The sequence below is a fragment of the Marmota marmota genome, unplaced genomic scaffold, assembly GCF_001458135.2.
Source record: "Marmota marmota marmota unplaced genomic scaffold, marMar, whole genome shotgun sequence".
NCBI lineage: Eukaryota > Metazoa > Chordata > Mammalia > Rodentia > Sciuridae > Marmota > Marmota marmota.
The window spans coordinates 31,041,784-31,055,653 of record NW_026000240.1 but is presented as its reverse complement, the minus strand read 5'-3'; the positions used below and the strand labels follow the sequence as shown (position 1 = coordinate 31,055,653).

Here is a 13,870-nt window from a genome sequence, read left to right as displayed (position 1 = left end):
TTTCAAGCATTTTATATATATATATATATATATATATATATATATATATATATATATATATATATATATATACTGTATTAGAGATACAACTGTGCACAGTAATATATAACTCCACACATTCATTTAGATCATATCACATAGAGCCAATAATCAAAGTAAAATAAGAGTATGTTTAACAAATGATAGAGGATGTAAATTTTAAGGTGAATCCATATTTGGCCTAGACACAGAATATTTACTGAGACACTAGGCATGCTCACAGGGTGACAGAGATGTATAGTTGGTCCTACACATTCCTGGATTGAACCAACTGCAGACTGGAAATATTTTTCCAAAACTGTATTTGTACTAAATGTAAAAAGATTCTTTTGTGATTATTCCTTAAATAATGTAACAGCTATTTATACAGCATTTATATTGTACTAGGTATTATAAACAATCTAGAGATGATTTAAAGTTTGCAGAGGATGTGTGTAGGAAGTAAGCAAATACTACACCATTTTATTTAAAGGACTGAGCATCCAGAAATGTTAGTGCCCATGGGAGTCCTGGAACCAATCTCTCATGGGTACCTGGGGATGACTATTCTATGTACCTGAGGCTTCTCAATTCTCTGGAGTCATATCAAGAAGTGATATGGTAGAGCTGGTAGAGCTGCTACCAGGAAGAGTTTGTGACATGATAGGAGAGTGGGCACCTTCATGCAACAAAGCACATGATGCAGGGGCTAAGCAGAGCTGTGAGAGGAGATGAAAAAAAGGAATTAACTTCAACTTCAGAGTTATTTGAACCTAAGAAACAGTCCTGGTCTTGAGATTGTGGGGTGGGGCACCCTAGATTTGGTTTCTCCTCCTTCTCACTTGCCAATGCTTAGACATTAATCCAATCAATTATAAAATAAAACTAATCATATTTAACCCATAGAATGTGTACATTTGGTGACTGAATATATGTTTATTTGAATAATTTCACTTTTCCTGCAAGGTAATGTAAGTGGCACAAAATAAATTTAAAAAAATAAATTTAAGGGGCTGGGGATGTGGCTCAAGCAGTAGCGCGCTCGCCTGGCATGCACAGGGCCCTGGGTTCGATCCTCAGCACCTCATAAAAATAAAAAAAAATAAAGATGTTATGTCCACCGAAAAAAAAATGGAAAATAAATATTAAAAAATTCTCTCTCTCTTTAAAAAAATTAAGTATAATATCAAGAAAAGCAGACAACAAGAATGGGAAATCAAGAAAAGCCAACACATACCTAAGATCGTTAGGTCCTTTCTACTAAATTATATAGTTCTCTCCCCATTTTTATGAATGAGCAAATAAGGTAAAAGATCTTAGATAATTTACCCCAAACCAAACAGCTGTTGAGTGGCAGAGCCAGGATTCAAACCAAGGTTATTTACTTTCCAAACCTAATCCTTTATCATAATAAAATTTCACAAATATTTGTCTTTATCAATCTGTATTGCAAACCATTGATTTTTTTTTTTTTTTTTTGCCCATTTCCTGATTAAGAATGAAGAAGAAAGAAACAGCCTGGTTTACTCAGTCCACCAGAATTTTTTGAGGAACTCCTGGTGCCTGGCACTGTTTTGTGCCATGTATAAGAAAAAGAGAGTCCTGGTCTCTTACCACACATGTTGGAAAGGAGAGACAGGTGGGCATGAACCAGAAGAACCCAGGATCCGGGGTGAGGAAGCCTCCACCTTTGCAATCATTCTACCAACAAGCAGCTTTGGTGAGTCACTTCATCTTGCTATACCCCTGTCTTCTCATGTGGAAAAGGGGAGGGAGTGTGCATCATTTTCTGGGGTCGCCCAGCTCACACATTCTCTGATTCCGTAAGAACCCTGTCTCTTTAAAATGAATCCAGGCCAAGAGCTAGGAGGAGTGTTATGAGCTGTCCCCCAAATCAACTATTTCCACTGTTTTCCTTTCATCTCTTTCCTCCAGTAGGATTCACATTCAACAAAGTCTCGGAATTTATGAGGCACCAAGGAAAAGAAGTTGAACTACAGCTTCTTCAGAACTTTGCAGTCCACCTGGTCAGATAACATCAACATACTTGGTCCAAGGTGCCCATCCTTAGTTTTATATCAACATAAAATCTCCTTGATTTTTCCATCTTGCCACTGAAATTTGGGCTCTAAGTTACCTGTTGAGTCATTTTCACAAAAGATAACAAAGACATCACATTGAGCATCCTGCACCCCAACGCCTCCTAACAAAACGAAAGATTTTTTTGTGTGTGTGTCATTTTAATAATAAAAACACTGCTTTTGCAATCTACTGTCCTTATTATTTTTCATTTTTATTGATTTGGCATTAAATGCACCTTTTCAATATTTTAAAAATAGAATTCTAATTTGTTTCAGGCCCACCATTGAATGATAAGGGCTATTGGTGGTTGTGGTTGTATTTCTATTACATTTCCTTCAAAATCATTTTCTTGTATAAATGCATTAAGCCAATTAGGCCTTTATTTTATTATAATATTGATGAAACTAATACCCTCAGGACAATGGTACAAGTTGATTCGGATTTAAGAATCTCTATTAGCAATGTTAAGTGTATCTATATTTAAATAAACCAAAATGCCTGCTAAATGATATTTTACCACTCCCCCTTCTTCACCCTCAGAATTGCCCTCCACCAACAGACAGAGGTTCCTTGAAATAGGAAATGAAAAAATACCCGATGTGACAGGACTTGTAAAAGGACCATTTTCCAGATTCTTTGAGATGAAGGAACTGGCTCCCTTTCTCTCTTACCCTGAATCATTTGTTCATCTTTCTCTTTACACTTCCACTATGGATTTTAATGCTTCTTCTCATGTCCCTATCTGCTCCTCAAACCTGGATCATCAAACTGTAAGAACTTCATATTTACCCCCAGTTCCAAGCACAGCTTTGGGCAGAAACACTGGGGTCCGTTATTATTCAACAGATGAATGAATGAGAACTTTCTGCTGAAGGAGAGGGTATGGGAATGGGGGAGAGGCTCTGAGAAAAAGGAAAGGCTGAAGTTTTGCAGAGAGCTCGCAAGGGAACTGGCACAGGAACCAGTATCTGCTTGCCTACACACAAGACAGACACTTGAAAACACTCCACAGTCATAACCATCGCTAGTCCCATTTTCCAGATAGTGATTCACACAAAGATCTATAGCTTAAAAAATGGTATGCCCAAGATTCAAACTGGGTATTTCTGGATCCTGAGCTCTCCCTCCAAAAACAGGCCTAAGTATAAAGAATGAAAAGGCAGTTAAATTCCAAATAGATCTGTCAGTTCTGAGAGCAGTCAGGCTGTCCAGCCACCAAGCAACCTAACCAGGCACAAGAAGAGATCCACGGAAAGCTGAAACAAAACTTTCTGTCCCCTTTCTACAGTGGAACGATCTGCCTTGGGGGTCAGAGGAGCCACCTCATACCTGGGCACACATCTGGGGTTCCAGCAAACCTCATGGTCCCCCGGAGGTGGGCTCCATCAGTGCTCCGGCGCCCTCTAGCGACCAATGCTAACTCTCTCTCCTGGACTCACCAGTTCTTGGGGCTTGCCTGCCTTGAGTCCCTGCCAACCGGCTTCTGCTCCTCCTGTCCTTCAAGGAGCAAAGAGCTGCCCCACAGAGGCTGGGATCTTTTGGATAAGGATGGCCTTTTGATCAATTAACCTTAAACCTGAGAAGGATTCTAGGGTTAAACAGAAATACTGTATTCCCCTCAGCCCAATGTTTCCAAGGAGAAATTTCTCTAGTTTTCTAAGAGAAAAATAAAGTTAGGTAAATTTGTATCATGAATCAGAGATATGTAAAATAGCAACTTTTGGGAAAGTCTCTTCTTTTTTAAATGGACCTTTAATTTAAAACAGAGTAAAGGATTCCCCCTGTGGTTCTTGGAACCGTAAACACTTATAAAATCTCTTTGTTTACTTTATTGACTCAATTCTGACATTTAAAATAGAAAGCTAAGATGGTGCAGGGGAAATTATTCACAAAACATGCACATGAACAGAGATGGCTGCAGACAATGAGTTTGTACAAATTTAATCACATCTATTGGTTAAATATTGCACTGGCTCCAAGAGAGAAATTGTAATAAGCCCCAATGCTGTTGTTCTAAACATTCCTGTGGGAAGTGGGTGTCCCCCCGCTGCCCCCAATCATCTCCAACTCATACTCCATAAAGATGATCAGAACACGTGGCACCAGGGATTGACGCCACCACAGAAATCATCTCCAGGGAATCTGAGTCTCTTTAAGAGAGTAGCAATCAACAGGGTTGTTGAATGAGTCTCCTGATCTTGAACAAGTCACTTCTCTGAGATTTAGTTTCCACATCAGTCAGATTAAACAGCTAGAGTCAAATAGACTGCCCTCAAGCTCTGGCCCAGTTCTGAAAGTCATAGATCCAGGGTGATAAAATTGCTACTCACTGTTTAGAAATGAGTCCATCACAGATCTGCTTAAATGGGCTCACCCTTCCCTGCGTGTGTACTAAAATCACAGGATCAGAATCAGCCTCCCCCCCCCAGGAAGACCTCATTGTCTTCTTTTTAAGACCTGCCCCCAGTCCTTCAATATTTACTGAGGTAAAAGCTAGTGGCTCTCAAGAGGCTTTCAAAGAATACAGCAGACAAATAAAGGACATCTCAGGATTTGCCAATTCAGGGAAAATATATACACTATATATACATATTTAGTAGTTCATAAAGAAAACAGAAAGCTCCCACATAAATTAAATTTCTAGTACAAAAAAGGGTGAGAGGCACTACTATGTTTTCATTACGCAGCCACAAGTTTTAGTAGACAATCGACTGGATGAACTTAATGCTAATTGGAGCCCTTACTATAAACCATCTATTTCAAATAGCATTTAAAAAGACAGTGCATCTTATTTGACATATTTATTGAGCTTGATTTTGAACTTAGGGTCAACCTCCACATAAATACCTTATGCAGAGAATGAATTTAGAACCCCAACCGAAATCATTTCTATAACATGCTTCCTTCAAAAAAAAAAAAAAAAAGAAAAACATTATAGGATTTTTAGGACATCCTAAAAAGAATTAAAATCTATAATCCTTTACCATCTACAGTAAATCAGGACAAAGGCAACTCTATTATTAAATGCTGGAAGGTCAATTTTAATGCACCAGAGGATGGTCTTGAACCATGTGACATTTTATTCTGACTGCATTTTAAAATTTTCCGTCTTGGTATTTTGTAGCTCCAGCATACTGGCTACTGTTGCCAAGGAAATATGGCTTTGGGTTACTGCATGGATCCAAAGGGGGATTTGTTTGTTTTGTTTTAAAATATTAACAAGATAAAAAATGGGAAAAAATCAAATATAGGGAACAAATTTAGTCCTTTTCTTCTTCAAAATGTCTGAAATATAGATCTTCTTGCCACATATCTGATTAAAAAACACAAAGACTCACTAAGTGATTTTTCCAACTACTGTAGAGACGTACTCAGGTGGATATCATCAGAGTACTCTTCTCACTCTTTGGATCCAAACCCCTCTGAAAGCGTGGAGCACTGATTACACACAACACTGACTGTTCATTTCTAACACATTTACCTCTAAATGGCAAAAAAAAAAAAAAAATCCTTGCTTAATATGAGTAAAGGTGGCCTTAATGATCAGGGTGTTATATTTCAGGAAATTTGCAAAACAAAGATAGAGACATGGCACAGACCTTATAAATACATTCAGTTCCAAAGGACTGTAAGGCAGATGAGCATAGATTCTACCATTAACCCATTTTCCTCTCAGTGATAAGTTTTTATAAATCAGACAATCTTAAGGTTTTCAGTCATGATAATGGACTCAAAACAATCCAATGATAAGAAGAATCGAAGCTCTCTTCTACTTTTTGAATTGTTATATAAAACTTCTCTGGAATCAGAAAACCCCTTTGCTTCCTAGTAACTAAAATGAGGTACTTTTTAATCAAAAATCCACATGTAGATCAAGAAATACTTTAGAACAAGACACCTTTTAATTAAAACTTCTAAAAGCAGAATCCCCCAAAGACAAACTGATAATTCAAACAAAATGTCAAGGTCCCTACTAGACACCTGGAGATAAGCAGGAAGTCTTTTCATTCATTTTTACAATTAAGAAACAACTCGCAAACCTGGGGAGCAACTATTCTTAAATAAATATTTAGAACTTCTAATGAGGTGGTTGTTTCATGCTGGGAAAACTCATTGTATCCCTCTGTGACTGTTCCCACTAATATATGCCAGGCCTGTATCTGGGGAATAAAAACCAAGGTTGACCACTCATAGGAAAAGCACAGACTTGATGGCCGCAGGAATTTTCACATGGTAACACACGAGTAGACCTTTGATTTCATTATAAGCAAGCTCTTCTCATGAAACCACCGAAAACAGTCCAGGATTCAACGTTCACTCTTGTGATGGACCAATATATCCTTTTATGTAACGCTCGGGGGAAATCACCCACTTCTGACGTGCTTTCAGTTTGAACATGTGAAACCATCAGAATCTTTCAATTAGAGATAAATGAGGAAATTTGGCCTTTACTAGGATGCACTATTAACACAGGTGTCCTAGCTATATTTCCCAACCCTCCCTCTATTTTTATCCACTTCTCTGCATGTGAGAACCTTTGACTAACTCTGAGCTTAGAGCCCTCATCTGCTAGATCAACTCTGTCAGGCTCTTTAAAAATGGGCAGGCAAATCAAATGAGTTCAACCCAGAAGCAGCAGCTCACTAAAGGAAATGAAAACATCAGAAGTTATCTAATCAGAGCCAAAGCCATCCTGAGTTCTGCCTTATCCCCCTGGTTAATAAAAAAGAAATGGGACCTTTTGAAACTTGAAGGGCATCAAATAAAATAAAGATGTTCCTTGCCTCTGACTTAGGGGTAGATATGCAACAATTTAAACAGTGACTATTAACTACAAAACATTGTCATGGATTCGAAACACTTATATCCTAGGAGAGTTTTGAGGCTTTTAAAAATTTGTTTTGATGCAAAGCAAAAAGCACAAATACCTCTGAGGACAGAGGTTGTTAAGATAGTAGAGGGTATGAGTAGGGAGAAAAGAATATATCATTAGAAGCTAAGGTAGTATTTTGTTGTTGTTGTTTAAGGGCAGATGTAGTCTCAGTTTAGGTACAGTTAAGTACCTTGCATAACTCAAAATGCTGTTCAGGAAACAGAAAACCAAGTGAAACAAGAGAAACCAGAACAGTGCTTTTAAAATCTCTGCAAAGCAGTAAGAGGATGGAGAGTTGGTTTTATACAAATTTGAAGACAAATTGTAAAGCGCTGAGGCATCTCCTCTCCAAAGGCACTAGACTTTTAGGAACCAGTAGGTCAGTTGTGCGTGGGGGGTGGGCAGAGACTCTCAGATACTTCTTTTGCAAAGTTTTCCGGTGCACTCTCTCCCTTCCCGCCCCACACTACTCCTCTGGTCCTTCATACCTCCCCTGCCCAACCCCTATATTGAGTCTTTCACAAGTTCAGGGTACAGGGGTCATCTCTGCAGCCTGTTTTGTTTTTTTTTTCCTGGAGCCTGGCAAGTTCAGGGACTAGAAGTCAGTCCTGCAAGGCCACCCGAGGCAGTTGGATCTGGAGGGCAGAATGGTCACTAGAACCTTAAAGCCCACGTATTTTAAAAGGAAGGAGGCGATCATTGTTTAGAGTACCCCCAAGGATTCAACCTGCTCCCCACCCGATGGTAATTAACACTCCCTTGACTTGGTGTGAACCACCTCTTAATCATCTCCCCCAGATTGGGTCCTAGCAATCCCTGGGTGTCTGTAGTAGCGCACAGAGCCCTGATCTGTTTAGTTAGCTGTGGTTTGACTTCAGTGATCCTTCTAGTCCTGTCCCCCTTCCCCTTCCTCTTACAGAAGAAGGAATGCTGAGGAACTAGACTAAATCAAGGCACTTGCCAGCCTATTGATTAGTTTTAAGCCTGACAGCCCTGGATCCAATTAAATATTGGGACCTCATGGGAAGGGAAAGAGGTTGAGAAGCTGAATCCAAATTTGCAGGTAGGTCAAGCCATCAGATAGCATTACAATGTGTCACAGCTCTCTGGCTGCAACTTCAGCCAGGACTCCGTTCCCCTCCCCTTCCCTGATTTCTAAAACAGTAATCCTACCCCCTCCCCTTCAGGACTTCTCTGACCGGATCCTCACCCGGTGCGCTGAGAGGTCCCCCCTCCGAGGTCTACCTCCCCACTCCACTTGCCCCACCCCACTTGGGTGAGTTGAGTTTATATCAGAAGGAGAGACTGATAGGGGATGAAAGTTCCTTTGAATTAAAGACTGCTTGCAGCCGCTTCTTAAAACAACAGCAATGGTAAGCAAGCAAATCTGAGCGAGAACCAGTGCATCTCAAAAGTTGGTCTTGCTACGCAGCAACCCCAACAGACTTTGCAATCCACAGCGCCCCAAGAAAACAGGAATCAAAGAGTTGGCATTTACTCACCTGGGTGTGCCAACCTCCGAAGAGTAGAAAGAGAATTCAGCCCAGGACGAGGTCCGTCCCGCCCCCAAGATGAAAAAAAAAAAAAAAAANGAGGCAGAAGGATTGCAAGTTTAACGCCAGCCTCAGAAATGTCAAGGTGCTAAGCAACTCAGTGAGACCCTGTCTCTAAAAAAATACAAAATAGGGCTGGGTATGTGGCTCAGTGGTTGAGTGCCCCTGGGTTCAATCCCTGATACCAAGAAGGAGGAGGAGGAGGAGGAAGAGGAGAAGGAGAAAAAGAAGGAGGAAGAGGAGAAGGAGGAGTAGGAGGAGGAGAAGGAGAAAAAGAAGGAGGGGGGGGACCTTAGAGATAAAGTAGAAATTTGTGTTGGGCAGAACTTTGAAAGAAGAAGGGAAAAAAAGGGAAAGTGATTATTAATTTTTTGCCATGTGGATTATGAACTCTTAAAATTAACGCTCCATGATGGTAGGTGATGGTAAGTGCTTTGTTCATGATTATAATACCAATATCTAGTAAAGTGCCAGACACTTAGCAGGTAGTCAATAAACATTTGTTAAATTAAAAACACTTTAAATACCCTAGAGGTCATTTAACATAAACCATTTGTTTTTTAAGTGACACAAAAGGAGTTAAGTTGTGCTGAGTATATATATTTCCAGGAATCTGTTAGACCCTCTACTTAACGTTTGTTTAATTTTTTCAGTAGCCTTCCAGGGTAAGTTTTATTATATCTACAAAAACCCTGAGGTTTAGATGATCAGAATGATAGACCAGAGATACAATCAGTTATTGGGAAAACAGAAGCACTGATTAAGACAGGCTCTAAAGGGACAACTAAGAAGAGATGGACCATAGAGCAGAAGTTATAAAGTCCATAGAGAAAAACCCAATATAGTTATCTTTGCTCCTCCACGATATAAGCATAGATGTGCAAACTAACCACAACACCACAACTTGTGACAAATATGGTTTCTGCTGCCAGCAGGCTTCAGTTCCTTAATTAGAAACAAACAGTTGCCTGCAAGCCAGTGTTCAGAACACACGTGCAGCTTTATACCAGCAACCCCCCACACTGGTCCCAAGGCATGATCTGAAGGTAAATTCCAAGGGGCTCTTTGCAGGGCACATAAACAGAATTGATTCCCACCTCTAACATGAAATCCACAGCGTATGCACAAATGAAGATTTATAACCAGCTGATATAAGCTATATTCTCAATCACTACCCACACTGCAAGTTGCCCACCAGCCAGAGCCCCACTCAACAATTGCAAAGTCGAAATCCCCTCGTCTGAATCACTCACCTCCTTCCAACTCTCCTTCTCATGGATTCTGAACTGCTGGGTTCTACAGCCATGGTCAAAATTATCTAAAGCCAGTCCAAAGAGCCACAGTGGTATTGATGTTCCCAAGCTGCAAAGGAAGCGCTCTGGATAGATTTGTTCAGTAGGTCTCTTGTTTGATAACATAAGGGGAGGCATCCGCTCAGTGTCCTGTGCCAATATGAAAGACATCTCACCCATCAGTGTGACAAGTAAAATGCTGGAATGTGGCCAAGGAACAAAAGGGAAGAAATGTGGATTCTTACCAATGCAGTTGATACCATTTTCTAAGGGCAGTGATGATGAAGGGGAAAAACAGGCATAGAATCAGTGCCCTGAATCAAAAACCTTGGATTCTTCTCTGAATGAGTCAGGGTGAGCATTTTGTTTTGAAATTGAATTTCTTTCTTTTTCCTTTTTTTTTTTTTTTTTTTTTTTTGCTGTAGGATGGTTACATACTCAACTAGTCAAGGGGACTGCTGTAAATAACACGATTTGTTTTTGAGACTGTGGATCAAATAGAAACCTTGAGTCTCACCCCATGGTTATTTATAGCTTTAAAAAATGTCTCCTTTTTTTTTTTTTCTATTTCATGTGATTTTGAGAACTGACTGATAGGTCTTCCTCTGGTATTTCTGGATATGCCTGAGGTGGTTGTGTTACTGAAAAGCAAAAGGGAATACTCTTAAGAAAGGCTTTCTAAGACACTAAGAGTCCAGGGAGAATTAACACACATGTTCCAAGATGAGGCAGGGATTACATTCTCTAGTTTCTGTCATTCTTTTATATGACCTGTGATGCTTCTAACACTCAGTAATAAGCTATGCTATGAAGGGGCACTGTATACTTTTGTCTACCAATAGGTGGCATCAAAATCTCTAGGTTTTCCTCCCTGCCTTTTAAAAACCATAGGCAGAAAGCATTTTCTTTCTGAGATTTTTTACATTTCCCATGAATGATGCTTGGAAGACCACCAAATTAACTCTAAATTATTTCAGAGCAAATTATCCAATTCATCTGTTAATGAAGTCTACCAGTCACACCTCTGGGCCTCAGTTTCCACATTGTAAAAAGAAGGTACTTGAATAAAACTCAAGCTCTAAAATTCTGTTTTTCAACTATGTAATATCTTCCCAGACATGCCATTTTAATAATCATGCCAAACAAAGAGAGCTCTAATTATTTGACTCAAGGAATGTTAGCATGAACCATTCCTCTGTTGCAGAGACTGCTTGCTCAGCCCAAATTCATTGTGTTTGTTTTCTTTACTAAGAAAAATCACACTTTTGTGAGAGGCAACAATGTACTCAGCCCCAAGCCTACATTCTGCAGCCATTCCTGCAGGTGCAGAAGTCACATGACCAAGGTCTAACCCTGTACTGTTCAATATGGCAGACACTGGTCACATGTATCAATTTAAGTTTAGTAAAATTAAAAACTCATTTCCTCTGCATCTCTAGCCACACTTTAACTGTCAAGTAGTGTCAAAAGGCTAGTAGCTAATATCTTGGTCAGTTCAAATCTAGAACACTTCCCTCACAGCCATGCTACTCTAGAGAAGTTTCCATGAGAATCTCAATAGGAAGGGAAGTAACTGATTCAACTTTCTCCCTTCACCCCTTACTCTTTTTTTCTACCTGAAGATGAAGGTAGAGTAATATCACATGACCACAAAGAAACATTTGCCAAGGAAGGTTAAGTGGAAAGATAAAAGGAACCTGGGTCTTTGATGGCATAAATGGAACCATATTATCACTGGCCTCATTGAGAAAAATAAAACCCTCCCTTGATTCAAGTCACTATTTTCAGCTTTTTTATTACTAGCTGTCAAATATTATATCTAATTTATATACCCTCAGAAAGTTACCTGGATGATTTTCTATTAGTGGTTTTATATAAACACATTTCTTTCCAGTTTCCTTTTCTTTGGAAACAGCTACACACAAGACTGGATGAAACAAGTCAAATAATGTATACACCACAAAAGGTGATTACTAATCCCTCGTTTCAATATGTCAAATGGATGAAAAGGGTTGCCAATGGTCATTAATGATGTCCGAGGGAATATCTCCTATTTTATAGTTTAAAGAGCAGCTTTGCAATTTTCTGGAGAGAAGGTTGGTGGGTGTGGAGAGAAAAGTGAAGTAACATTTATGTCTGCGCCATGTGCTAGAAATTTGACTGAATAATTTGACAACATCATCATATTTAACTGTCATAACCATCCAACAAGTTAGGTATTCATAGCTGCTATTTTTGCTCAGAAAGGCTGAGAAAATTGAGGCTAAGAGAAATTTTCTTGGTAAATCAACATAACTAGTTAGTTGTAGAAATGAGTTTCAAATCAAGATCTGATTAGTTCTTGCCATGACTTTCTGATGAAATTCTACTGGTGAATGTTCTTAGATTTCGGGCCATACTTGCCCATTTCAAGGCTCCATTCATTACAACAATTTTTTCACAGGCTTGACTCTTTTCTACCATGGAATGGTATTTCTCTTCATCATGAGTTTAGGAACTCTCTCAATCATTATAAAATCCATCTTTTCTCAGACAACTTTGGAGACCCTCAGAGCTTTTCCAATTCCAGAGATAGTCTGTTTGGATCTGAATCATTCTCTGCTTTTACACAGATTGGATGGGATAAGAGTAGAGAACAACTTGTTGGACATGAAATGTAAAAGTTGGAAAAATTATTTTAAACTCAAAGCGAAATCAAATAGCTTCTTCTCTTGAAATTCATTGGAGAAAACAAGTTTCCTAAATTGTTCAGAAATTCATTCTGATTCATGAGACAATCCTAAAATATTAAGAAAGATAAAATGATATGGAAACAACACAATTTCAAAACATGACCTCACATTCTACAAAAAGCAGAATTAGCCATGTGTAACACACAGAGCAGTGGCAAAGTCAGAGAGGCTTACAGTGACCTGAATTATTATGGAGAAGTTCATGTTTCTTGTGAATTTTGTATTAATAAATTAAGCAATATATTTTTTAAAGACTTTTATGAATACAATTTATAAAAATGGATAAGTTACTACTTGGAGGTCAACCAGCCACTAAGATCAGCCTGAATTCAAGAGAAGGAAACAGTCCTACCCCTTAGAGAGTGGAGTATAAAAATCTTTAGACATATTTTAAAACCACCACACCCTCAGTTCTGCAAATACTCAGTCCTATCCAGAAACCAATTTCTAATGCCCTCAGCATATTTAAAGTACATGAGAGTATATGAAAGGAGGATATTCTAGGCCAATGTATACTTCTCAATAGTAGTTGGGAATTCAACCCAAATTTCCACTTGGTCTCCTTGAGTCCCAAGGTCTCATTGTGCCTCTTCAATACACATACAGTTTCCTATACTAGCCTTTCTCCCAAGTCTGTAACCTACCTTGCCTTGCTCAAGAGTATCATTCTATTAGCACAAAGAAGAGAAGAGGCTTCTTCTCAAGAAGGCTTAAAGCAGAGGGCCATGTAGAAGAGACCTTCAATCCTGCTTTTTCCTCTCCCTTCCCTTATACTTCATCAGGAACAGGAGGTACTCCAAGGACCCATTCTAGGGCGTCAGCTACCAAAGACAGCAGAGAGATATCTAGACAATCTAAAATCCTCTTCTATGCTTTCCCTAATTATTGTCTCTAGGCCCAAATTTTCCACTGTGACAAAATACTTGGTCATTTATAAATAATAGAAATTCATTCCTCACAGTTCTAGAGGCTGGCAAGTCCAAGATCAAGGTGCCAGCAAGTCTGGTGTCCAGTGAAGGCCTGGTCTATCTGCTTCGGAGATGGAAACTTATTCCAGCATCCCTGGGATGAATGCTGTATCCTCTCCTGATGGAAGAGAAGGAAGGGCAAGAAGTATTGAACGTCATAGGATTGAAGTCTTATAAAAGTATTAATCCCATTCAGGAGGGAGGAGCTCTCAAGATCTAACCACTTCCCAAAGGCCCCCCACCTTTTAATACTACTGCATTGTAAATTAGGTTTCAACGTGAATTTCAGGGGGACACACTCAGACCACAGCACTGTCCAACATATTTTCATAGCAGTGCTAAGTGAAAAGAC

General features: G+C 39.3%; 1 protein-coding gene across 2 annotated transcripts in view; it reads right to left on the bottom strand.

Annotated features, from left to right (window-relative positions):
- Window positions 1-10,074, bottom strand: part of Cpne4 (copine 4) — a 470,863-nt gene extending 460,789 nt beyond the window's left edge. Inside the window, exon 1 of one of the 2 annotated variants that reach the window (XM_015487310.2) lies at window positions 9,780-10,074. In XM_015487310.2, coding sequence (XP_015342796.1) covers window positions 9,780-9,832 — 53 coding nt within the window. In that variant the 5' untranslated portion in view covers window positions 9,833-10,074. Of the gene's footprint in view, window positions 1-8,475; window positions 8,565-9,779 lie in introns of those variants that run through there. The other variant, XM_048793882.1, reaches the window with a different exon arrangement.
- Window positions 10,075-13,870: the final 3,796 nt, after the last annotated feature.